Raw genomic sequence first — 27975 nt, 5'->3', positions numbered from 1 at the left:
TGATCCACACGCTCGAACGCGTTGTCCGGTCGCTGTCCCCGGGCAACAGCTGAACTTGAGAATGAGAAGCATTTCAATTTAAAGCTTTCGTGACTGCAGGGATTCATCTTCTTGGTTCTTTCGGTAAAGTCACGTAGAAGGGAAGTAATAAAATAATACAAATATAAAACGTAATAAAATACAATTCTCACGACGTTTCGGCCACAACGCAAGCAGCATGGCAGCCGAGTGTGGAATCGGTGCGTCCCACGCGCCACGCAGGCCGATACAGGCGTCCAACTTCAAATCAATCACAGCGGGAGGCAGCGATGACAGGATCGGAGTGCAGCTTTTATTTTCATTCATATTTAGTTTTTGTGTCCCGGTTCTTGTTGTTTTTACTTCATGGACATGTGTCAGCTGAACAAAAGCCTTATCGATTGAATATACCACGACGTTTTTGTTAATGTTTTGTAATCCAGATACACATAGGGACGTCCATCGAGGAGGTGGAGCGATGGAATCAGCCGGCCTCGGGTGGATCACTACGTCGCAAGGACCGTTAAAAGGGTGGCGGTAGCTTGCGGAGGCCTTCATCCAACAGTGGATTGACCGTGGCTGACGATGAAACACGTTCAAGAATGTCATCAGTGCACATCTTAATAGCCGCTTGAGGCTGAGCTCAACGTAGATGACGACGCACAGGTGAGAAGCGAGAAAGCCGAACCCACTCGATCAGCTTCAACCGCTTTGCACCGCGAGACCACGGCGGTCGGGAGGCCTTCATCCAGCAGTGGATATATCACTGCTGCTGCTGCTGTTTTCTCAAGCCTCTATTCAAGCGTGCGTTTGTTGCGCGAATGAGCAGAAACAGCAGACACGCAGGACTTGTCACCGCGCTGTTAGCCGTGAAGGCCTCGCAGAGTCACGATAATCTGTCTCGAGAGGGACTTGCAAGCCCAGGTCCCGAGCGAGGAAGTAATCCCTGGGCCGGAGCAGACGTCGGTACCAACCGAGACAGGACAACTTCAGTCGTGCCCATTTATTGACGCACGCCGAGACAATTCTGGTGAGTTATGTGGTTAACCATGGCGCGTGGGACGTTATGTGGTTAACCGCATAACTCGCCGTTATTTGGCCACGTACAGAAACTGGAACCGCTGAAAATCAGCCACCTCAGGTGGTACCGGCAAGTGACATACCTAGCGAGGTCTGGGCTCACAAAAAAAAAAACTTTCCTCTTGCCTGTGGCTATTTCAATTCGAATCTGCAACAGACAAAGAGAACCCATAACAGAAACACAACTTATAAACTATTTTTATTTTAGCGATTAAGGCCCACTGAGCTATTTAGCTCTTTTTAAATACTTTATATTAAGTTCACTTGCTTGCTTGCTTACTTGCTTACGACCGTGCAAATCTTTCGGTCGTGTTTTAACCCACTTCCCGTGATCCAATCGAGCTGACATTTTCCACACAGACTCGTTGTGCGTAACAATGAATGTTCGTGAAAAAAATTCCCGAAATTTTACACTTTTCAGGACAAAAATATTATATTTAATTACCAATTGCTTAATGGTGCCATGCAATCATCTGACCCATAAGTGGCAGCCATCTCAAGCCAGAGGACGAGAGGACTCTAGCCGCCACGCATATAAAGGATTTATAGTGAAAAACTTTGTTTTTACGGGTTATACTTGTTCACAAGTGACCTGGCTCCCACAAATCATAGCTTAACGAAGCGGCGGCTGATCGCCACGTGGAAATTTACAGCAGCAGCCAAATGCTTTAACACACGTGATGTTGATTCTAAAAACGTGGAGGGAAAAACCGGAGGATCCGGAGGAAAATCCACGAGCTCGCGGGGAGAGACACACAAACTCCAACTATACAGCAGGCATCGTCACGGCCGGGCCCGAATCCACGACCTCCCGTATACCAGGCGAGGTAGTTAACATCTCGCCACCGTGGCACTCATGCAGGCCGGATGCAAAGAGACTTTACTGCTGTTATGGGTTCTCTTCGTCCTGGACAAAAGGCGGTTGTCACCTGAAGCCCATGGCTAGCGGGGTCCCCTGCCTCCCACCACAGTGCAAAGGCCTCTCCATATACCGGGCTCCACCGTAGGAATCATGGCAGCAGTGAACACCGATTGACCGTGTCTCTGGGGCCTGTCTGCCAGCACAGGGACTCCTCTCCTTACGAACGAGGCAGGTTCCAGAGGTTCTGTTCGTAAGTCGATTTGTTCGTAAGTTCCAACTTTACTCCCATCGATTCCAAACACGTCGTACGGCGTGTACACTCAAACACGGGGAATGCCTTTAAAAGTTGTACGATCTCCTGTAGATGCCGCTGGTTCTTCACGTTCTGCAGACGTAGATGCCACCACCGCCATCTATTGCGCGGCGGTTGAACTTACGACTCTTGGTCCGAACGGGCAACTACGTAACTCTGAAAGTTCGTACGTTGAATGTTCGTAAGTAGAGGACTCTCTGTACTGTATCAGGTGTTAAGATGTGCACACACCAAACACCGATTGCAAGGTATCTGATCGTTGTCTTTGAAACCGATTGGCCTACGCCAGAGACGGCCTTCTTGATGGCCTAGTCTCACCAGCAGTGTTAGACCCGGTGTCTGTTTGGTGATGGAGCGTATCTTGCCACAAGCACGTGCGGTTAATGCATACCTGATGCCTTGCTGGAGTTATCTATTTGTTGTTTGGACATCTTAACACCTTCTGCTTTATTACCAGAAAGGGTTAAAGCCAATTATTGTTTTTTTCATTGTTGACTGTGCCTCTACTCATGAAGTCTTAACGGGAGGTGAAAACGGTCATCGGGTGTGTCTCCGTATCACCGCCCTCACCCCCGTTGGGACAGGCCTCACCATCTCAACTCGCCGAGTCGGTGATCTTACCGACAAAATGACCAAACATTCAGTTCTTTTCAGCTGGTGGTCTGGATAAGGCTGAGAGCTTTATGACACGAAACGCAATTTGTTTTTGTCCGTTTCACAATTTTTCGCACCTTCGATAAACAAGGAACATGAACCATCATCACGCCAACTCCGCTCATCCTTGCAGAAGCACCGGCTTTTAGCTCGGCCATCGAACAGAGACGGTGATCATCGCGTCGCGCGGCGCTTTCAGATGCGCTTGTGCGGCCGTCTGGAACGCTCTTCCTTCCGATATCAAGACGCCACCGGAGCCATCATCTCGATTGACAAACTCGCATCTTTAGAACAGTTTTGTGCGTTTGGTTTGCTGCCCTTCCCCCGACACCTCCGATTAGCGCGGTTGACTACGTACGGTGCGAAAGAAGTCCAACACACATGCGTACATACTTTGCCCCAAATGTCTTCCAAGAGTCTAGAAACCATCTTCTTCCAGCACTCTCCCCTCCGGGGCTATCAAACGTCCCCCCCGTTGAGGCCTACACAGTCCTGGTGAGTTCACGGCACGGCACGGCACGGCCTTCATCCAGCAGCGGATTGGCGTCGACGGCAGCACGTGGACATGCGTGACGATTGCATAATCATTACGTGATCGCTGCCAGAAAGAATTCGGAACGCCTGAAAGCCGAAGGGGCTTGTCGATTCACTTCATGATCGCTCAACGCACTTACCTGTTCAAAGCTTCATCGGCGTTTGATATGTCAGTCATCGTAACAGCCCAGTCGATGGCACAGTCGAGCCGTCGAGTCTGAGTCGGTGTACCTCATGGAGTTATTCTCTTAGTCCTTGTTGACTACAGCAGTCAAACATGTAATGAGAAACTTATAGTTATTTAATGATTAGGCTACGGAATTATCTTTCGTTCAGACTCGTTAATTGTCTCGTCACAGTCATTCTGTAATCTCTGGTGGGTCGCTGGTGGTGGTGGTGATGATGACAGTGATGATGGTGACGATAATGGTAGTGGTGACGATAGTGGTAATGATGATGGTGGTGATGATGGTGATGGTGGTGATAATGATGATAGCGGTGGTGGTGATAATCGCGGTGACGGTGACAATGATAGTGGTGGTGACAATGGTGGTAGTGATGATGGTGTTGGTTACGATGGTGGTGGTGGTGATGGTTAGTCGTAGTCATTGCCCACGATTCTCTTCCACCCGTTGCCACCGTTGTCACCGGAATTTAAGACAAGCTCATAATTTTCATCAACAGCGTTCACTTACTAAATTACCACTGCCGCCCCCCCCGTCACTCCCCGCTGTCACCAGGCAGCGGTCGCCGTGGTCCGGGCAGCCGAGAGCCCCGCTTGCTCTCACTGGGCCTAACCCTCGGAGAACTGGCGGTAGAGCGCGCCGAGCTCCGGGTCGGTGAAATTGGGCACAAAGTTGATGCGGACAATTTCACTGAAGCCTTCGTCCGCCGTGGGCGGCACGTACTTGTTCCTGCAAAGGGTCCGCGGGCAGCAGAGGACAAAAAAAGGAATGTCACGCGGCGCACGCGACGCTTGGGGGCGCCGTGAAGCGCTCGTCACCAAACGTACAAAAGATGTGCCCGGAAATTATTAAATTGGCGATGGTGGCGGTGTGCGGAACGGGAGGTGCGCGTGTGGCCGAGGCCTCCAGTATTAAAAGTAAGAATAGGTTGTTTGACCCTTGTCTGGCAATACAACAGGTTGTGTGTTGAGATGTTCAAACGCCAAATTGATATCCTTTGCAAGGAATCAGGTACTGCATTAACCACGCACGGTACATGTGGTGGTGAACATGGAAACAAACTTGCTCTGATTATAATGTGTGCATGGTCTTTGAAACTGATTGGCCTACACCAGACACTGGTGAGACTAAGCCCTAAAGAAGGCTGTCATTGGTGTAGGTCAATCGGTTTCAAAGACAATGCATAGATTATTAGAATAAGTTTTTGTTTGCATGTTTACCACAAGCACTGTTTGTGGTTAATGCAGATTTGATTCATTGCGAAAGGTTTCTATTTGGTGGTTTAGCCTTGTTTGTTTGTTCTAGTACGGAGTAAGACTGATGGCCTTAATCTAAGTTGTCTTGTGGTTGTTGTTGTTGTTGTTTGACTTGCATCCCACTGGGATTTTTGCACACAACGTTGGTGTACAGTGCTTTTTCTGCAATATTTTGCTGTCTTTTTTTTGATTTTCTGTTTGCACTCAGTCACATATTCACTTTAAGATGTTTTCTTGTTCATGTTTTTGTTTTTTTGTTTGTTGCGGTTGCACCCGATTGAAGAGCCGAATGGCTCACAGGGCTATACCTAATACATGAACTTGAACATCTGAACACAACTCCTGTTTTATTGACAGAGAGGCTAAAGCCAATACTTTTTACCGCCGTTTTCTTTTTGTTAATGATAAATCAACTTCGGGCTCAAGGTCGGCTCGCACTGGACCATCGTCACGAGGGCTATCGTACCCATCCCCCACCTCCTTTCGCCACAGTCAGAGCTGATGCACCCAGCAGCGGGTAGATGGTGACTGGACGATGGCAATGACGACAACGATGATCACGATGGCGATAATGATGATCACGATGATGACGACGACGACGATGATCACGATGATGACGACGATGATCATGATGACGACGACGACGATGATCATGATGATGACGACGATGATCATGATGATGACGATGATGGCGATAATGATGATCACGATGATGACGATGGCGATGATGATCATGATGATAACGACGGCGATAATGATGATCATGATGATGACGACGACGACGATGATCATAATGATGACGATGGCGATTATGATGATGATCACGATGATGACGACAACAATGATGATCACGACGATGACGACAATGATGATCACGATGACGACGACGCCGATGATGACGGCGCTTGTTATTTGTTGCGGATGCCGGCGTGCGGGGGAGACAAACCTGCTGGCGTTCATCACCATCACGTTGACCGGCACGTGCTCTTTGCCCACGGCCTCGCGGAACTGCCCGAGCCATGACGAAGGAGACACAGAGACAGCGAGAAACCACACGTTGTTATTGTTGTTGTTATTGTTGTTGTTATTGTTGTTATCGTTGTTGTTGCCCTGGTTCACCCAGCAAAGCCGTACTCGAGTCTCAAGGCTGTTTGGCAGGAGGGTCCTGCCAGGTTTTGGCAGCGGTAACGGAACGATATTGTTGCTGCTCCTGCTGCTCTGTGTGATCCCAATTAGGGAGTGGCGGTGCAGCGGTTGGCGCGTTGCGCTACGAACCCGGCGATCCGAGTTCGATTCCCTCTCACGGCCACCAACACCACTGAACCAGTTCTGGGCCTCCCCTAGGTCGACTTAGCCTCAAATGAGTACCTAGTGTAAACATCGCCAATAGGGAGACAAAGGCGGCCTGGCGAGATGCTGGCCACCCACCCCCTCGTGTGGCATGCTGGTCTCCAAAGGTGCTCGCTAACAGCACTCGCCCCAACAGTCTGTTAAGGCTACACTGTATGGTTCAGGGTGGTTTGAGCGAGCGAGTTGGAGAGTGTACGAGTGAGTGCGTGGACGACTGCGAGACTCACCCGGTTATTGTGCATCGCGTGTTCGAAGGTCGTTGTGAACAGAAAGCAACGGCAAGGGACGCCAGCCTTCCGTGCACAATCCACGTACCTACACACAGCCCCACAGAGTAATACTACCATTACACACACACACAGCCCCACAGAGTAATACTCTCACTACACAATACACGTACCTACACACAGACCCACAGAGTAATACTATCACTACACAATCCACACACAGCCCCACAGAGTAATACTATCACTACACAACACACACAAACACATAGAGTAATACTATCACTACACGATACAACAACCGCCATTCGCCACTAAGTGGCGGTGACATCACCACGACGCTTGTGCCAGGCTATGTGCACCTTGAGGCCACGTGAAGTGTCGAACGCCCGCTGGCAGGAGGTCACGGGGCAGACCCAGGTGCCACGGGTCGACTGACTGAGATGACCGAGATGACTGGCTGATTCACCACCTGTGCCCCCTACTGTACCAACTTGCTGTGCTTTAGTCACCCGGCGCTCCGCACGTTGTTGTGAGCGTCGCTCCTCCGCCCTCCGTTGTTATTGGAGGGTGACTACCTCCAACTGCCCAGTAGCGTCCTTCACGAGCCTCCTCCACAGAGGCCGATCTTGACACCGCTGGTACCAGTCATCGGCAAGTCCACTCAGCTCCACGTCCTCCTGTACCACATCACTCCATCTCTTCTCTAGCCCGTGCCGCGCCCGTTTAGCCCCCTCGATCCGGCCGAACAAAAGCTGTTTAGGCATGCGGTGGCTGGGCATGCGGGCTACATGACCCAGCCAACGCAGCCTTGCCTGCCGGAGGAGCTCACCGATGGGACTTTGTCCAGATCTTCCGAGGATTTGTGAGCTCCGCACACAATCCAGCCTGCAGGTTTAAACCCAGGATGGATCGTAGGCAGACCAGCCTAAATGTTTTTAACCGACGAAGATATTCCATTAGGAAGGGTCCACGTTTCGCGTAGAGAAGGGAGGGCATTGACCGTGGCCGAGAAGACCACACATGCTGGCGTACAAGAGACTGGACGAGGCTCTCCCAGGCAAACAAGCGCAATGATGACGATGATAATAATAATAACGACGCGCAGCAGAGAGCGGTGGTAGCAGTGGCAGCTGTAGCCGATGCCGTTGAGTGACGAGGGGGTGGGGCGCCGGCACCTTTTCCGCGCGTCCACCTCCAGGTTGGTGTTGTCCACCACGACCCCATGTCCACCACGCAGGGCCTCCTCGCACGCCGCCACACACTTCTGCCAGTTCCCCAGCGTGTCCTTGCACAGCAGGCGACAGAGAGACAAAGACGAAGATCCCCCCCGCCGCATAGCCTTAACAGACTGTCGGGGCAAGTGCTCTTCGCGAGTAGCAGCGCCTATGAAATCCGGCACGGCGCACGAGGGGGTGGGTGGCCAGCACCACGCCCGGCCGCCTTTGTCTCTCCTCAGCCGCCATGTTAACTACGCACAGCAACGGGTACTCATTTGAGGCCGAGTCGACCAAGGGGAGGCCCATCGTCATCATCATCACCACCGTACCCTGTTCACGTAGCTGTAGCCCTTGGACACCATGTGCTCTTTGAAGAACGTCGACTTCCCAGCTGCAACGACAAACACGCGCACGACTTTACCCGCACGGAGAGACAGCGACGATGGCAGCAGTGACGACGACAACGACAGGAGGCGGGCGATTATGATTCGAGGACGATGATTTGTTTGCCGCGTGATGACGATCGGCAGCGGCAGCCTCGCCACGCCGGCGCGGCGCTGGCAACGGGAAGCGAATGTGACGATCGGTGGCGGCTGTCAACACGGGATTCTGGGAGTTGCAATTCCGCTTCGTCGTCTCACCTGCGGGGAATCCCACCGCCACCACCACCTCCGGCTCCTCGTGGCAAAGCGTGGCCGTGGCCGGGAGGAACAGAGGGGAGCTGGGGCTCACCATGCGCTGGGTGAGGGGGCGGGGGACAGAGGAGGATATCAGCATTATCGTCAGCATGATCATCAGCAGCAGTAGCAGCCTTGGCAGCAGCAGCAGTATGAACAACATCGGCAGCATCTACAGCATCGGCAGCATCGGCAGCATCACTGGCTGGGAGGAACAGCTGAGAGATGGAACTCGCTGTGCGTTGGGTGAGCAGGGAGGGAGGGAGTCATCGGCATTACCAGCATCACCGGCATTAAAGGAGTTGGTGAAACATCCAGCATAGGGCCACAGAGCTTGGGCAATAATTGTTGGTTACGCCGGCTGTGGCTGCCTTCACGCTCTGTCCGTGGGTTTATCGCGCCTGCTGCTGCTGCTGCGTTACAAATCTGCGTCTTTGTTATTTTGGCGGTCGGACTCACAGGGTCGAAGTCGGGCAGGCTGTAGGGTGCCGTCTTCCATCCCAGGAAGATCTCCTCCGGAGTGTGGAACGGGAGTCCCACGTTGAGAGCAAACTTACAAAAACGACAAAGGCAGTGATGATTGTAATAGTAGTAGTCAAGGGACGAAGGCCACACGCACCCACTGCGTTGTGAAACGGTATCCAACTTTGTGTTTGTGCCGTATGGGTGCCACGGTGGCTAGGAGATGTTAACTACCTCGCCTGGTATACAGGAGGTCGTGGGTTCGACCCCGACCCTGACACCTGCTGCTGTATATTTGGAGTTTGCGTGTCTCTCTCTCCCCATGGCCGCGTGGATTTTTCTCCGGCTGCTCCGGTTTTTCCCTCCACATTTAGAATCAACGTCACGCGAGTAGTGTGTGGTAGGCTCTGGATTATCCGCGCTAAAGATGGGGAGGACGGCCATGGATCATTCAAAACAGCGGAAAATCCCAAAAAAAATCTATTTTCCATGGATCTCATTGCCAAAAACCACGAGTATAGGTATAAATTATGTTAAAGCTTCTCTGCCATCGCACAGCTTTCATAAATGAAAACTCACCTAAATTAAATGATGGGATAAATCACTCGATTGTTACACTTCAGATTTAGAACCAATACTAACGATCGACCGTCGATCGATGACGCGCGTGCTCAGCGATAGAGACACTTTCCTGCTCCCGCCCAGCAGAAGACTCGGCCCACTGAGTGGATGACAGCAGCAGAGCCACGCCAATCAAACTCCGCCCACTGTAGTAAAGATATGGCAACTACTGTACTGTAGGGGCGATCGCGTGGATTTCGGATTAACGGGAGGAACATAATTGTTCGGTATGAGCACCGTGTGATTTGTAATGAACATTTCAAAGAATAACAACATAGAACTGTTTTTATATTTTAGATTATTAATTTGGGCTTGAGAAAAATCCACGCGTTATTTGCAGAAAAATCTCCGGTGCGTGGTAAATCCGCACATCGGATAAACCGCACGCGGTATTTGGCTGCGATACATTTCCACGCGAGGAGCCACTTCGTCGAGCTATCGTTGACCACCTCGCCAGCGTGACTCGGCGACGCTTCCCTGAACAAACCGGCGCCCCCCCCCCATTGCGACGGCTCGCCACGCTACCGACGTTGGGACCGTCACGGCGTGGGGGGGGGGGGTGTGCGTCGTTGTCGTCGCGAACGCCGAGCCGGCTGCGGTGCGCCCCGTGCCGATTCCTCACCAGGCGATCGCTGCAGGAGAAGTCCTTCTTCTTCTTTCCGGGGGCCCAGTTTGCCGGGCGTCCTGCGGCATCTGCGAACACGGGACAAGGGCGGACGCATGGGGGTGGGGGCGGACGTCGCCACGGTAGCGATGCGCCAAGGACGGCCGTCGGGAAAAAACGATTTTGAACGTAACGTTTCGGATTGCTGTCCGTTCCATTTTTCAAGGACGATGTTGGATATTTTTTGTTCCCACGGTCACCGATTGTTCATGTCGTGTTAAGTTGTTTCACGCGTGGGGGGCGGGGGGCGGTTAGACGTCGCAGTGACGCGGGGTGGCGTCGACATTTTGGCGGAGTGTTCGAATGGCGGTGGACGCGCACAAACAATATAATCGGAGCAGCAAGATTATGCGCCATGGAGAAGGGCCATTGTCCGAAACATCTGACTGAAAACTTTCCCTTATAAGGCCACACTTCACAGCGGTATTGACGAATGTTGCATTTGTAGTGGGTTGACGAACGACAGAGACGGTGTGTAGTCGAGGCAGCACTATTTATAATAACTCAACAGGCTAACACTGAGAAGGGGTAAGGGCCCCTTCACCCGTACTAGACTGGGATACACCCCTAGGCTATCTGCCTAACTATTTATGCTCCCAGGTCCTCCGTTAAAGGCGCTAGGGGAGGCTACCTGACCTGGCACAGCCAAGGCGCAGGTCACGACACCCAGCCAGACAGACCAGTCCCTGAGAAGGACATCGGGTCAGAGGAGTTCCAGGATCTATCTGGCCGGTCTTCAGTCTTTACTAGCTCTTCGCTCTTCGGCTCCCCAACGCTGCCTCGAGCTCTCTGGCTCTCCGCCTTTTATACGAATTGGACACCGAGGGGCCGGGCTCTGAGGGATAAAAATTTTTCTCCGCCGGCGACGCAAGGGCCTCTCCTCTTTAAGCAAGTGACGTCACGTGATGTTCGTGGGCCGCCCGCTCGTGCGGCGGTATCGTTACCGTCGACGGCCACTACCCATGGCCGTCAACCCATAGGGTTCACCCCGTATCCTTGTACAGGGCAATTGAGTTTTCAGGTCCATACGGCGTACAGCCGTTTCAATGCGGGCAACAAAAAATGTAATGTCTATTTGTTTGTGTTTCTCCCTTGTGATGGGACTTTGTAGGATGAATGTTGAGATTTTTAAGGGGCACGGGGTGACCAATAAGGTCTGAGTTGGTCTGTAATAAGATAGGGCACTGATAAGAGGTTGACAGGTATGCACTACCAGTGGCATTAACCGGGGCGGCCGCTGAACTCGAACCGGGAAACCTCTCGCTCGCAAACAGCAACCGGCAAACGGCCGCGACCGACCGCCGGGCCGCGTTGCCGCCCCTTGGCCTTGACCCCGGCCCATGTGGGAGACACCCCCCTGCGGCGGCAAACCGCAGCGCCTCCGCACGCACTCACCTCCGACGTACAGACTCTTGCCGATGTCGACTTCGATTCCGTCGTTGGCCTACGAGGGGACGAGAGGACGGAAGAACTGCGTCGCCATTCTGCCTGCAAGGGCGCTAATGGCGACCGCGGCAACACCACGTGCCGTCGTCCGCTTCGCCGGCAGCGGACGCCACGAGTTGCCGCGACGCCGATTGAGGAAGGGAGGAGCCGGGGACATCGATTGGCTCGCCGATCACGTCACGGTCCAAAATTTTACGTATATTTAAAAACTCAACGCCGCAAATTACTCAATCGCTATCGCACGCTCTCCCGACTGCGAACACAAGGCGGGACACCTTTTGCAAAAAGGGGTCTTCGGATTCGGCGAGGAAGTCCTGGGGAATTACGTCAATGGGAAACTAAATGAAATCCGCTGCTGGATGGAGACAGCGGATGGACGGAGACGCGGACGGAATGAACGCGTTCCCACTCACTTTCTGGATCAGGTGGTGCCACATGCCCAGCATGGGCTTGCGAATCAAGCCAGGTCCACTCGCCACGAACACCTGCAAAGAGACAATGACAAAGATCCCCACCGCCCCGTGGTGTAGCCACAGACCGCTGGGGCAAGTGCTATTCACGAGCACCTATGAAGGCCGGCACGGCACACAAACGGGTGAGTGGCCAGCACCACGCCCGGCTGCCTTTGTCTTAAATTACCTGTAATTGGGAATAGGTACAGAGTAGTAATTCTCGCCCCCTACTGGCAGACTATTGGCCACCCTGCAGGCCGGTGCTGAGAGACTTTGTGCCGCACAGGGACAATTGACACTGGGAGTCCTTTTCAAATGTTTGAAATGGGATGTGACACGGAGGCATTTAAGCACCTTATGAGTGAAAATTGTATTATTTTTATGATGATAATTACAGTGATCATAGATTTGACTGATAATGCTGATGATGATTATGCTGATGATGATGCTGTTGATGCTAATGATGATGATCATGCTGATGATGCTGATGATGGTGCTGATGATGATGATGATGCTGATGATGATGCTAATGCTGTTGATGATGATGATGTTGATGATGTTGATGATGTTGATGATGTTGATGATGTTGATGATGCTAATGATGATGCTCATGCTGATGATGCTGATGATGATGCTGATGATGCTAATGATGATGCTGTTGATGCTGATGATGATGTTGATGATGCTGATGATGTTGATGATGCAAGCATCACCTGAACTGGCAGACCCAGAGTGACTATAATTGACTCCACCTTGGCCTGAAACTCATCAGCTCTCAGTTTCCCGCGAGCAATTCCCATCTGATTGGTGAAGAACACCACCTGACACACACACACACACACAGGCAGACAACAACCACAATTCATCACTGAGTGGCGGTGATGTCACGACGGAGATTGCGACAAGCTAGGTTAGGCTGAGTGTTACAGGGCATAGTAGTAGGTTTTTACCCTTTCAACTGGTACAAAAACTGACACCTTTATACAAGGCATCATGTTTGCAATAACCACAATACAAGCAGTCAAAATGCAAACAAAAGAAACAACTCTGATGATGGTAATGATATGCACTGTCCTTCTGGCGTCATCTGGTCCAACACCAATGGAGACTAGGCTCTAAGAAAAGCTGTCTCGGGTGTGGACCAATCAACTTCAAGGACAGTGCATATCATTACCATCATCAGAGTTGTTTCTTTTTGTTTGCATTTTGACTGCTTGTGTTGTGGTTATTGCAAACATGATGCCTTATATAAAGGTGTCAGTTTTTGTACCAGTTGAAAGGGTAAAAACCTACTACTATATTTTGCCACTGGTAAAGGAGATGTCTCATAGTGTTACAGGGCACTTTGATGGCATTGCGTGAAGTGGAAGGCTTGATGCTGAAAGGTCACGGGACAGACCCAGGTGCCATGGGTTGACCAACTGAGATGGCTGGCAGATGCACCAGCTGCCCCCCCTACCGTGCTAATGTGCTGCGTTTTAGTCGCCCACCGCTCCGCTCACTGTTGCGAGCGTCGCTCCTCCACTGCTGGAGGGCGACCGCCTAATTCTGTGCCTCTACGTCATGAAGCATGCTCGAATTATCAATCTCCACGACCCGCACGGTGTCGGGAGGGCCTCATCCAGCAGTGGATTGACAATGGGGCTGTAGGTGCAAACGTATTTGCGACGTGCATCTTTCAATATCAAGTTTCAAGGTCTATGACCCCCCCCATCCCCCAAGGTCTATGACCTTGAAACTCTGTGGGTCACCACCACCGCCCAGTCTACGAGAACACATCCGCTCCTCCGATGAGCACGGTCGGCTACGTACGGTGCGAAAGAAGTTCAACATACGTACACGGTGATTTTGTTAGGTGAGAATACGTGAGACCAGGAATGGGAGTCTCATTTGCAAGAGTGACGTGGGGCATTAAAATGAGCCACGGTTGGGAAATAATTGCCTGCCGTGTGTATCATCCCGACATAGTCACGGTGTCATTTTGGAATTCGGCACAAAATTGGACCCCCTCCCGCCCTCCGCCGACACGCCGAACATGGCGGCACGCCGGACATGGCAACACGCTGGACACGCCGACATGCGGACACGCCGAAATGCCGGACAAGGTGACATGCTGACATGCCGGACGTGGTGAAACGCCGACACGCCGGACACGCCAGACACGCCAACACGAACGATGGTGGCCTTGCCACGGCAAAAGACGTCCGGGGGTCATATTTTTTATGTTCACTGCCGCGGTACTTAACACGGTCGTGACACATCGCGATAACGATCGGGGCGGGCCGCTCAATTCGAAACAAGGTGGGGGTGGGGGGTAGGAGGTGGGGTGGAGGGGATGGGCTACCGATGGCCACGTGCCGCCCCCTTGAGCCTGTACCTTGTAGCCGTCTTCCAAGAGGTGTTTGAGCTTCTTGGGCACCTCGGGGTACAAGATCCTGCACACACACGCACGCGCACACGCACGTAAGACGCACGCAGACATTCACACGTACAACAAACAACACAAATATTCCCCGTAGAGCCACACAGACTTGGGGGAGTCAAGTGGAGTTTGGGGAGCACTGATTAAGTGTGGCCAGCAGCAGAATAATAATTTCCCATAGGGGTCCCATTGTCTTGATTAACGAGACATTTTCGATTAATGATTCATTTTCGATTAACGATACGTTTGTGATATCACGCGGACCGGCCAATTTCGGCCGTAGAACCCTTAAGTGGACTCGGCAGACTTCAGCAACTCACTCTTTTATGAGCGCTTGGAGAGCAACTGGCCGCTAGCTTTCAACGTTTGATGTGCGTTGCTTAAGGAAACAGTTCTCTTGAATACTTTTGCTTAAAAGTGAAGTAAGATCATTAACGCTTTAACAAGTTCTTATAACGTGTATTTATTATAATTGCGTGTTTAAATATTGCAAGCTATGCTTTTAGGGTGGAAAATATCAACTTCCCATTGTCTAGGTTCAAATTAAGCACTTTCACGCGTATCTCCTATATTCGATTAATGATAATTTCAATTGACAATGTTTGTCGTGCAACCAATTAATATCGTTAACCGAGGGCCCACTCTAACATACGTACAACTCACTACATTTGAGCACCCGGTTTCATCACACGTGGCTGAAATCCGGTGACCATGGTGATGAAGGATAACATCAACTCTGGAGGGGTAACCTTCCGAAAAGAAATACAATTTTTTTGACAAAGCGTCACGATGATATTTCTCACTTCCAGTCATCAGGTCCGGTTGCGAAAACGCGTCCGGATTTGGTGGTGATGATGGTTGAATCAATGTCGAAGCCGGCAACCTGAGCACAGAGGGAATCCACAATAAGCCACAAACGTAATCTCACGTGATGAGCTGTTTGTTGTGTAGAGACATTTGTGACTGGCCTGAGGCCATCAACTCGCTACACTGGAGAAGCCAGTTTAATCACAACTCGGCCTAAGTGATCGGTGAGTCTCTATGCGAGTGTATGGATCTCTCTGTGGGTCTGTGGGTCTCAATGCGAGTCTGTGGGTCTCTCTGTGGATCTCTCCGTGGGTCTCAATGTGAGTCTATGGGTCTATCTGAGTCTCTGGGTTTTTCTGTGGATCTATGAGCGTCAATGCGAGTCTGTGGGTCTCTCTGTGAGGCTATGGGTCTCTATGTACATCTATGGGTCTCTCTGGGTCTGTGGGTGTCTCTGTGGGTGTATGGGTCTCTATGTGAGTCTCTGTGTCTCTCTGTGGGCCTCTCTGCGGGTCTCAAAGAGAGTCTATGGGTCACTTTGTGAGTCTATGGGTCTCTCAGTGGATCTCTCTGTGGGTGTATGGGTCTCTACATAAGTAATTGGTGGCAGGGCTGACCCCATCAATCACACCTCTCGCTGTGTGAATCGGTAAGGCTCTATGTGTGAGTCTACAGGTCTCTTTGTAAGCATGCAAGCCTCCACATAAGGTCGTGGTGATCAGGCTCAGGTCAACTCACTCTACTGGAGAACCCAGTTTAATCGTAACTCATTCTGTACGAGTCTACGAGTCTCTGAGTCTACAGGTCCCTCCGGGGTTCTATGGCTTTCTGTAAACACCAGCCTCTACACACAAGTGAATGATGACTGGGCTGAGATCGTCGACAGGTTTACCCTCGAGAACCCGGTTTAATCGCGGGCGGGCAACTGATGTGTGCATTTGACCCCGGGGTTCGTAGCGGCGATGGATCGCATCAGTGTCTCCAACGCGGCCGTAATGAATCGCCGCTCACCTTAGCTGACGCACGGACCCCCTTTGCGGTGAAGAGCAGGAGGTTTCCCTCCTTCTCCCAGCGGTCGCGAGTGCATGCGGACGGAGAGCCAAGTGCGGAATCCGCTGCATTCACCAACACGTTACACGAACGTGCACGCTTATGAACACAAAGATACAAATCCCCCGTGTAGCCTTAACAGACTGTTGGGGCAAGTGCTGTTAGCGAGCGGCACCTATGAAGGCCGGCACGGCACACGAGGGGGTGGGTGGCCAACACCACGCCCGGCCGCCTTCGTCTCCCTAGTGGCGATGATTACACACCGCACCAGGTACTCATTTGAGGCTGAGTCGACCCAGGGGATGCCCAGAACCGGTTCAGATAATAGTCACCGCTGTTGGCCACGAGCGGGAATTGAACTCGGGTCGCAGGGTTCATAGCGCAGCGTAGCGCTAACCGATACACTACCGCTCTCCATAAACACACACACAAACTTATAACAACACACACCCAAAACAAGTCACCTTTACTTTGATTAAACACGTAAAAACTCAAGAGACCAGGAAAAATAAATATTATCTTATTGGTGACCCCGTGCCCCTGAAAAATCTCAACGTTCATCTTAGAAAGTCCCATCACAAGGGAGAAACACAAACAAATAAACAAAACTAAATATTGCCCGTATTGAAACGGCTGTACGCTGTATGGACCTGAAAACAAAACTTCCCTGCACAAGGATACGGGGTGAACCAAATGGGTTGACAGCTGTGCACTAACAACACAACGGGCACCTTAGCTACAGCCACTGTTGATCCAAACCGGAAGTAACGGCACTCAGCGGTGTGCCATGTGACCACCGCGTTGCGTGCGCAATGCTCTCAGCCTTGTATCGACCACCGATTCAACAGAACTGAAAGCGTGGCAGCCCCTTCCGCACACACCGTTTCGACCTTTTATTTGTAGTCGGGCCACACTTTCAACCTCTGTTCTGGACAAAAGCAGAGGGCATCGCACGCGCAAAGTGGCGTTAGCGCAGCGTGCACAAGAGGCGTATACGGGGAGCCGTGCCTTGCTCCTGTGCCGAGTGGGAGGCAGCACGCAAGCTCCCTTGGGTGCTGTCGTTCAGAATTCCTTTCCAGCAACGCATGACGCATTCTCCCCTGTCCGTCAGTTGTCTACTCCCTTAGCGCGAGAGACGGTCAGACGCGAGCCGATGCCAAACAACACGCGCTTATTCAAATGATTTTGTAGCACGAGATAAGCCACTTCGTTGAGCTGTCATTTGTGGTAGCCAAGTCGCTTCTGAAAAAGAAGCTAATAACTCAGTGGGGCCTTACACCCTGGTAAGATTACATTTTTCCGATACTTTGCCCTCCTATCGTGTTGCTGCGTTGTGTTTGTTGTTGTAGCGTTCTAACCCCGTGCCTCTACCGAACATCTGTAGTATAAAATAAATATTCTGATTCTGAGCTACACTTCTTCCGGGACGATGACGGATTTCCCACCTCTCCCGCCGGGTAGCGCCACAGCGTTTGACGATGATGACGACGATGACGACGACGACGCCGTTGCTGCCGTCATCGTCGCCGTGACCTTTGAACCCTGAGCGATCTCATGGAGGCTCCTCAACTTCTCCGCCACCTCCTCTTCGTCCTCCTGCTCCTCCTCCTCGCCCCCCGAGTCGCGCTCGCTCCGTTCCTCGTTGCCGTCCAACGACTCCTCCACGCGCGTCCTCTTCGCGTCGCCAGATTTCGGGTCGTCAGACGACCGCTTGGGCGCCTTGCTCGGGAAGAAGTCCTGCGCCGCACGCGGCAGGCAGGCAATCGGCCGATACGTTTGCGTCAAATTTATAAAACATGTGGCCACGGTGAATTTGGCACCAGTGAAATGAGATTTGCAATTGCGACGCTTTCAGACACGCTTCTGCGGCCATCTGGAACGCTCTTCGTTCCGATATTAGGAAGCCACTGGCGCACTTTTAAATCATCTAGTTTGAAAATGCATTGCATGTACGTATGCTTTTAAAGCAGAATTTAGGCATGTATGGAGGCTTTTAAAGAATAATGTATGCATGCATGTATGTATGCCTTTTCAGCAGAATGTATGCATGTATGGAGGCTTTTAAAGAATAATGTATGCATGTATGTATGTATGCCTTTTAAGCAGAATGTATGCATGTATGTATGCTGAACTTATGTCGCGCCGTACGTAGCCAACCGTGCCAATCGGAGGATGGACGCAGTGTCCGGGCGGAAAGGTGGTCATGACGAGTGCGGGTTTTATTCTAAGGCTCACACCTTAATGGTTTTGCGCGGGGACTCAGATCGGCCGCCAGGCTTGGAGGCCGAGTGAGAGGAGGCGGTTTTCTGGCCGCCGCCGCCGCCACCACCGCCGCCGCTCCCGCCAAACATCACGCTGTAGGGGTATCGCTCGTTCACCATGAGCACGACGCCACCGTCCGCGAGCCGCACAGACTCGCCCACTTGGAGCTCCGTGCCGCTCACCCACGTGGGGTTGACCCCCAGCTGCGGGTGCAGAGAGAGAGGAAGAGAGAGAGGAAGAGAGAGAGAGACGTCGCCCGTCTCCTCCGTCGCGTAGAATAACAAAATAGAAATCGGGCAAGGCGATTATCGTGGAGTTCAACTCGAACGGTATATCACAGCACCGCTTTAATGACGGCAATGTTACCGTTTTACCGATGCAGCTGCTAATGCTGCTGATGATGATAATGATGATGAAGCTGCTGTTATTGTTCCCGCTGACAGTGATGATCATGATGGCAAATAACTTTGCAGCAATCCGGGTCTCACCCTTTTCACCATCACAGTCTTGGAACCGTAGTCAGCAATAAGCTCCACTGCACACAAACAACAACAAAAAAACACAGCCATCGATCGGAAATCCGCGCTAATGACGGGGAGGAAGACAGCTGCGCATAATTCAAAATCGCAGATAATACAAAAAATATATACATTTTCCGCAGATCTCTATGCCAAAAAACACTAATATTGGTATAAATTACATATTTTAATTCACGTATAATATCCAGTTTCTGATTGAAAGTTAAAACGACAAGCTTAAATTTCTCTCTGGCATCGCACGGTTTTCGTAAATTAAAACCCTCAAAATAAACGATCGGATAAATCACTCAAAATGAAGCACAACTGACAATTTCGATTTAGAACCAATACTAACGATCGGCCGATCGATGATGCGCAGAAGACTCGGCCCACTGAGTGGATGCCAGCAGCAGAGCCACGCCTATAAACGTCAATCAAACTCCACTCACTGTTGTAATGATATGGCAACTACTGTACTGTGGAGGCAATCACATGGATTTCGGATTAACCGGAGCAACATTTTTGTTCGGTTTAAGCATGTGACTTGTGATGAACACTTCCAACAATAACAATGTAGAACTGTTTTTAGATGATAAATTTGGGCTTAAGGGAAAATCCACAGCCATTAATTTACGTAAAAATCTGAGGGACGCGATCAGATTAATCGCACGTGGGTAATCGAGAGTCTACTGTATGCAAAATATTTGTATTCCACATCCTCCCTCGCATCGTACATTGCAAAAATTCTGACGTTCTGACGTTCCGTGCGGTACTTCCAGGGGGCAATCGACGGTGACCAGGGATACCGGACGGGTTACAGCAGGCGGGGTAGTAACCGTTCATTTTTAAAACACTCACCCTGTTGGCGTGCGCATTTTCGGTCGATGATTTTCGTGTTTGTTCCCCTGCCCAGGAGAATCGATTTCCCGTCGGGGAGGGATACGGGAGTGTGCCTGCCCTCCTTACTCACAAATAAGCACTCCATTGCTGTGGAAGAAACACAAAGATCCCCCACCGCGTAGCCTTAACAGACTGATGGGGCAAGTGCTGTTAGCGAGTAGCATCTATGAAGGCCGGAACTGTGGCACACGAGGGGGTGGGTAGCCAGCACCACGCCCGGCCGCCTTTGTCTTCCCAGTGGCGATGTTTACACACCGCACAGGTACTCATTGGAGGCTGAGTCTACCTAGGGGAGGAGGCTCAGCACCGGTTCAGATAATCGTCACTGGTGTTGGCCGTGAGCAGGAATCGAACCCGGGTCACACACACACACACGACTCCCAGGCAGGGCCTTCCAAATGTCTGCAGAGTCGAAAACATCAATGATGATCATCAATGATGAGTTTGCATAGCCAGCAAAGAGCAAATATTCCACATAATTGCAGATGCATCCATCCCACTCACCCCCTTCACTCACCTACCCTACTCCACCCACCCCCTTTACTCACCCCCTTCACTTATCCATTCACTCACCCCTTCACTCACCTACCCCACTCACCCCCTTCACTCACCCACCCCCTTCACTCACCCACCCACTCACCCCCTTCACTTACCCATTCACTCACCCATTCACTCACCCACCCACTCACCCCGTCACTCACCCCTTCACTCACCCATTCACTCACAACTTCACGAGGCATGAGGACTCCCTCTAGGTCCATCCAGACTGAAATTATCAAAATTTCGACCGTAACATTAACGCAACAGGTAAACCTTTAACCTTTTCACTTAATGTCAAATAAAAATAAAACTCTGTTAGATACATGCCTCAACATTAAGGCATGTATTTAACTGCTCTGCAAATACAAATATCTCCCCCTCATATTGCTTTGAACAGACTTATTTCTGAAAGTATATGTACAGTACAGTACTTGTATGATGAACTTCTTTCGCACCGTACATAGCCAACCGTGGTAATCGGAGGTGCAGTGTTAGTCTATGGGCAGTGTTGAGTCTATGGGTAGTGTTGGTCTATGGGTAGTGTTGGTCTATGGGTAGTGTTAGTCTATGGGTAGTGTTAGTCTATGGGTAGTGTTAGTCTATGGGTAGTGTTGGTCTATGGGTAGTGTTGAGTCTATGGGTAGTGTTGAGTCTATGGGTAGTGTTGAGTCTATGGGTAGTGTTGGTCTATGGGTAGTGTTGGTCTATGGGTAGTGTTAGTCTATGGGTAGTGTTAGTCTATGGGTAGTGTTAGTCTATGGGTAGTGTTGGTCTATGGGTAGTGTTGAGTCTATGGGTAGTGTTGAGTCTATGGGTAGTGTTGAGTCTATGGGTAGTGTTAGTCTATGGGTAGTGTTAGTCTATGGGTAGTGTTAGTCTATGGGTAGTGTTGGTCTATGGGTAGTGTTGAGTCTATGGGTAGTGTTGAGTCTATGGGTAGTGTTGAGTCTATGGGTAGTGTTGAGTCTATGGGTAGTGTTGGTCTATGGGTAGTGTTGGTCTATGGGTAGTGTTGAGTCTATGGGTAGTGTTGAGTCTATGGGTAGTGTTGAGTCTATGGGTAGTGTTGAGTCTATGGGTAGTGTTGGTCTATGGGTAGTGTTGAGTCTATGGGTAGTGTTAGTCTATGGGTAGTGTTAGTCTATGGGTAGTGTTAGTCTATGGGTAGTGTTGGTCTATGGGTAGTGTTGAGTCTATGGGTAGTGTTGAGTCTATGGGTAGTGTTGAGTCTATGGGTAGTGTTAGTCTATGGGTAGTGTTAGTCTATGGGTAGTGTTAGTCTATGGGTAGTGTTGGTCTATGGGTAGTGTTGAGTCTATGGGTAGTGTTGAGTCTATGGGTAGTGTTGAGTCTATGGGTAGTGTTGGTCTATGGGTAGTGTTGGTCTATGGGTAGTGTTGAGTCTATGGGTAGTGTTGAGTCTATGGGTAGTGTTGAGTCTATGGGTAGTGTTGAGTCTATGGGTAGTGTTGAGTCTATGGGTAGTGTTGAGTCTATGGGCAGTGTTGAGTCTATGGGTAGTGTTGAGTCTATGGGTAGTGTTGAGTCTATGGGTAGTGTTGAGTCTATGGGTAGTGTTGAGTCTATGGGTAGTGTTGAGTCTATGGGTAGTGTTAGTCTATGGGTAGTGTTAGTCTATGGGTAGTGTTAGTCTATGGGTAGTGTTGGTCTATGGGTAGTGTTAGTCTATGGGTAGTGTTAGTCTATGGGTAGTGTTGGTCTATGGGTAGTGTTAGTCTATGGGTAGTGTTAGTCTATGGGTAGTGTTGAGTCTATGGGTAGTGTTGAGTCTATGGGTAGTGTTGAGTCTATGGGTAGTGTTGAGTCTATGAGTAGTGTTAGTCTATGGGTAGTGTTAGTCTATGGGTAGTGTTAGTCTATGGGTAGTGTTAGTCTATGGGTAGTGTTGAGTCTATGGGTAGTGTTGAGTCTATGGGTAGTGTTGAGTCTATGGGTAGTGTTGAGTCTATGAGTAGTGTTAGTCTATGGGTAGTGTTAGTCTATGGGCAGTGTTAGTCTATGGGTAGTGTTAGTCTATGGGTAGTGTTAGTCTATGGGTAGTGTTGAGTCTATGGGTAGTGTTGAGTCTATGGGTAGTGTTGAGTCTATGGGTAGTGTTAGTCTATGGGTAGTGTTAGTCTATGGGTAGTGTTGAGTCTATGGGTAGTGTTAGTCTATGGGTAGTGTTGAGTCTATGGGTAGTGTTGAGTCTATGGGTAGTGTTGAGTCTATGGGTAGTGTTGAGTCTATGGGCAGTGTTGAGTCTATGGGCAGTGTTGAGTCTATGGGCAGTGTTGAGTCTATGGGTAGTGTTGAGTCTATGGGTAGTGTTAGTCTATGGGTAGTGTTGAGTATATGGGTAGTGTTAGTCTATGGGTAGTGTTGAGTCTATGGGTAGTGTTGAGTCTATGGGTAGTGTTGAGTCTATGGGCAGTGTTGAGTCTATGGGTAGTGTTGAGTCTATGGGTAGTGTTGAGTCTATGGGTAGTGTTAGTCTATGGGCAGTGTTGAGTCTATGGGTAGTGTTGAGTCTATGGGTAGTGTTGAGTCTATGGGTAGTGTTGAGTCTATGGGTAGTGTTGAGTCTATGGGTAGTGTTGAGTCTATGGGTAGTGTTGAGTCTATGGGTAGTGTTGAGTCTATGGGTAGTGTTGAGTCTATGGGTAGTGTTGAGTCTATGGGTAGTGTTGAGTCTATGGGTAGTGTTGAGTCTATGGGTAGTGTTGAGTCTATGGGTAGTGTTGAGTCTATGGGTAGTGTTAGTCTATGGGTAGTGTTAGTCTATGGGTAGTGTTGAGTCTATGGGTAGTGTTGAGTCTATGGGTAGTGTTGAGTCTATGGGTAGTGTTGAGTCTATGGGTAGTGTTGAGTCTATGGGTAGTGTTGAGTCTATGGGTAGTGTTGAGTCTATGGGTAGTGTTGAGTCTATGGGTAGTGTTGAGTCTATGGGTAGTGTTCGTCTCTGCAGTAGGTATGTTGAACTTCTTTCGCTCCATACGTAGCCAACCGCGCTAATCGGAGGTGCGGGGGAGGAACAAACCAGACAAAAAAGCACTTCTGAAGCAATGAGTTTTCAATATTTTTGTGCGCACTAGCTCAAGTGGCATCCCAAAATCGTAAGAGCTGTGAGCGAGCACAGATTCAAGGCCGGCATGGCGCTCGGGACTGGGTGGTTTTATACACCGCGGCAAGTTCGTATTTAAGGCCGAGCCGACCGAGGCGGAGGCCTTGCAAACAGTCGCTAGCACACGGACAACAACCATCATCAACCACCACCACCATCATCACCCCCCATCATCATCACCCCCATAATCATCAACCACCGTCATCATCACCCCCATCACCATCAACCACCGTCATCATCACCCCCATCACCATCATCATCACCACCGTCATCATCATAACAATCATCACCCCCATCATCATCATAACCATCATCATCGCCCCCATCATCATAACCATCATCATCATCATCATCACCCCCATCATCATCATCACCCCCATCATCACCCCCATCATCATCAACCACCACCATCATCACCACCGTCATTATCACCACCACCATCATCACCCCCACCATCATCATTATAACCATCATCGCCCCCATAATCATCAACCACCACCATCATCACCACCGTCATCATCATCATAACAATAATCACCCCCATCATCATCATAACCATCATCATCGCCCCCATCACCATCATCATCACCACCGTCATCATCATCATAACAATAATCACCCCCATCATCATCATAACCATCATCATCGCCCCCATCATCATAACCATCATCATGATCACCACCATCATCATCATCACCCCCATCATCATCACCCCCATCATCATCACCCCCATCATCATCACCCCCATCATCATCACCCCCATCATCACCACCACCATCATCATCACCCCCATCATCACCACCACCATCATCATCATCACCCCCATCATCATCACCCCCATCATCATCACCCCCATCATCATCACCCCCATCATCACCACCACCATCATCATCACCCCCATCATCACCACCACCATCATCATCACCCCCATCATCATCACCCCCATCATCATCACCCCCATCATCACCACCACCATCATCATCACCCCCATCATCACCACCACCATCATCACCACCCCCATCATCATCACCCCCATCATCACCCCCATCATCATCACCCCCATCATCATCACCCCCATCATCACCACCACCATCATCACCCCCATCATCATCATAACCATCATCATCATAACCATCATCATCATAACCATCATCATCACCCCCATCATCATCACCCCCATCATCTACATAACCATCATCATCACCCCCCATCATCATAACCATCATCATTACCCCCATCATCATCAACCCCATGATCATCACCACCACCATCATCACCCCCCATCATCATCATAACCATCATCATCACCCCCATCATCATCACCCCCATCATCATCATCATCACCCCCATCATCATCACCCCCATCATCATCACCACCATCATCATCACCACCATCATCAACATAACCATCATCATCACCCCCATCATCATCAACCCCATGATCATCACCACTATCATCACCCCCATCATCATCATAACCATCATCATCAGCCCCATAATCATAACCCCCATCATCATCACCACCACCACCACCATCATCATCACCCCCATCATCATCACCACCATCATCACCCCCATCATCATCAACCCCATGATCATCACCACCATCATCACCCCCATCATCATCACCACCACCATCATCACCCCCATCATCATCACCACCATCATCATCACCCCCATCATCATCACCACCATCATCATCACCACCATCATCAACATAACCATCATCATCACCCCCATCATCATCAACCCCATGATCATCACCACTATCATCACCCCCATCATCATCATAACCATCATCATCAGCCCCATAATCATAACCCCCATCATCATCACCACCACCACCACCATCATCATCACCCCCATCATCATCACCACCATCATCACCCCCATCATCTACATAACCATCATCATCACCCCCATCATCATCAACCCCATGATCATCACCACCATCATCACCCCCATCATCATCACCACCACCATCATCACCCCCATCATCATCACCACCACCCCCACCATCATCACCCCCATCATCATCACCAGCATCATCACCACCACCCCCATCATCACCACCCCACCACCATCACCACCCCACCATCACCACCCCACCACCATCATCACCCCCATCATCATCACCCCCATCATCATCACCCCCATCATCATCACCACCACCCCCACCATCACCATCCCACCATCATCATCACCACCATCACCACCACCGTCACTCACATCACACGGGAACGGACATCTCACCGCGATTCAAAGTTGACCGATTCCAACTTGCAGGCCAGCGGGCGAACGGCTCAAAAGCGCGCACTTGAATGCCGCTAAATTATATTAAAATCGCTATTATAACGACAACAGAACAACAATAAACAACAAATCAACAACAACAATCAACAACAGAGCTCGCTCCACACCAAGCGTCAATCCTCCTCGATTCAACCTCCCCCTACACTCTGCGCTCAGACACGAGAGAGGACGGAGACCCTTGGAGACGCAAGATGCCCTCGGGGCGCAGCTTTCAACGGCGCCGCGGTCACCCCTCTCCCCCCAGCGCATCAAAGGGGCCCCAGGGGCATTTTACTTATTGACAAGTTGCATCGTCGCAGCGCGCCTCGCAATGGGAAAGGCGATGACGCGGAGGACAGATTCCGTACAACGTATAAGCACGGGGGCATTGTTTACACTGGATTTCATAGACCGTATTAGTAACGGCATTAACCAGAATCTGAATATTCTTTGGGTCCATCTTCTTGGTTCTTTCGGTAAAGTCACGTAGATGGGAAGTAATAAAGTCATAAAAATAAAACATAATAAAATATTATATATAATAAAATATATAATAAAATATTATGTTTTATTTTCATTATTGTTTTTTTATTTTTATTATTGTTTTATTGTTATTATTTTATAATAATAAAACATAATAAAAATAAAACATAATAAAATATTATAAAAATAAAACATAATAAAATATTATGTTTAATTTTTATTATTTTATTACTTCCCTTCTACGTGACTTTACCGAAAGAACCAAGAAGATGAATCCCTGCAGTCACGAAAGCTTTAAATCGAAATTCTTTGGGTCTTTAGGTAAATCTACGGATATAGAAAAAAATTACAAAAATCAAAATCACGACGTTTCGATCGCAACAGAAGCAATCGTCTTCAGGCGAAAAAGACGAAAATCTGCCCCCCAACAACCTCGCATTCATCATAGACAGATAGAGAAAGTTGTTTAGATACAAATATCATTTTACATCTGGAAGACTTCATTGAAGACGACATTTCGTGTGAATTTTCTCTCGTCGTTGAGTAGATGGCCTTGCTTGGGGCTCTGTTAGATGCCCACTTCCACCCGTTTGGGATTGCGGGGTCGAGATAAGGCGACACGGAGCTGCTGGTCGTGCCAGAAGACCGCCGCTGTCTGCTGATCGATACCAACGTGATCGATACCAACGTGATCGATGATCGTCTGCCCCTGTGCCCCTCCGTCGTCCATGCAGGGGACACGTGGAGGTTTGCAGCGCCCCCTGCGTGAAAACGACGGAAGGCGTTCATCATATTCATCCACAGATACAAGTTGGGCGTTTTATATTAATAATAATACTACTGGTAGGAACCTCCTGGTTACACCAGCCCACAGGGGATTATTGTGTCCGTCCGTCCGTCGTGCATCCAAAAATGGGAGGGGTGGGGCTGGGTGGAGAGGGGAGGGTGGGGAGGGGCTGGGTGGGGAGGGTCTGGCTGGGTGGGGAGGGTGGGGAGGGGCTGGGTGGGGAGGGTGGGGCTGGGTGGGAGGTGGGAGGGGTGGGGCTGGGTGGGGAGGGAGGGGCTGGGTGGGGAGGGTGGGGCTGGGTGGGAAGGGTGGGGGTGGGGCTGGGTGGAGAGGGGAGGGTGGGTGGGTGTGGGAGGGGCTGGGTGGGGAGGGGCTGGGTGGAGAGGGGTGGGGCTGGGTGGGGAGGGGCTGGTCACCCCGTGGTGCCCTTATAAAACTCAACGTTTCACCTACTCACGCCGGCTTGTGCCCGCCCTCACAGTCGGGCATATTTGCGGAATACACCACGCCGCCGTTGACCCTGCAGGCCATTGACCGAGCAAGCCGACGTTCCTACCAGCTCCCTCCGCAGGAATGTGTTTATATTAAATTCCCTTTTAGTGACGTCATCGCTCTATTTAAAGGGAGGTTGATGAAGAGTCGGGAGGTTGATAATCGCGCGGTGGCGTCACGACGTTTAGCAAACAACGCGAGGGCAGCCATGACGTCATCGGGTAATTATTACGTTAGTGACGCAATCGCCTTGCGTTCAGGTAAGGTCGGGGGAGTTGAC

General features: G+C 50.3%; 1 protein-coding gene across 1 annotated transcript; it reads right to left on the bottom strand.

Moving 5' to 3' along the window:
* Positions 1–78: 78 nt before the first annotated feature.
* Positions 79–26111, bottom strand: LOC133358066 (bifunctional polynucleotide phosphatase/kinase-like). The gene is made up of 19 exons (XM_061576351.1): positions 25895–26111; positions 19936–20064; positions 19048–19094; positions 18535–18762; positions 17743–18034; positions 16259–16362; positions 15244–15323; positions 14396–14453; positions 12732–12839; positions 11980–12051; positions 11516–11564; positions 10079–10149; positions 8833–8925; positions 8338–8434; positions 8026–8087; positions 7655–7764; positions 6480–6567; positions 5849–5910; positions 79–4375 (listed from the first exon to the last, which is right to left on the bottom strand). The coding sequence occupies exons 2-19, from the start codon at positions 20060–20062 to the stop codon at positions 4255–4257; spliced, it is 1869 nt and encodes a 622-aa protein (XP_061432335.1). The 5' UTR covers positions 20063–20064; positions 25895–26111; the 3' UTR covers positions 79–4254.
* Positions 26112–27975: the final 1864 nt, after the last annotated feature.

The sequence above is a fragment of the Lethenteron reissneri genome, chromosome 60, assembly GCF_015708825.2.
Source record: "Lethenteron reissneri isolate LAM-NWPU_2019-01 chromosome 60, ASM1570882v1, whole genome shotgun sequence".
In the NCBI taxonomy this organism is placed as follows: domain Eukaryota; kingdom Metazoa; phylum Chordata; class Hyperoartia; order Petromyzontiformes; family Petromyzontidae; genus Lethenteron; species Lethenteron reissneri.
Note: the sequence above shows the minus strand (reverse complement) of the source record. Positions and strands in the feature narration are given on the sequence as shown.

Excerpts from the sequence above, each read along its gene's own strand:
- LOC133358066 (XM_061576351.1), bottom strand. The coding sequence starts at position 20,062 with ATGGAGTGCTTATTTGTGAGTAAGGAGGGCAGGCACACTCCCGTATCC. Across the intron at positions 18,035-18,534 it reads CCCCGCGCAAAACCATTAAG|GACTTCTTCCCGAGCAAGGC; the intron begins GTGTGAGCCTTA and ends CGTGCGGCGCAG. Across the intron at positions 7,765-8,025 it reads GCTACAGCTACGTGAACAGG|GACACGCTGGGGAACTGGCA; the intron begins GTACGGTGGTGA and ends CTGCTGTGCAAG.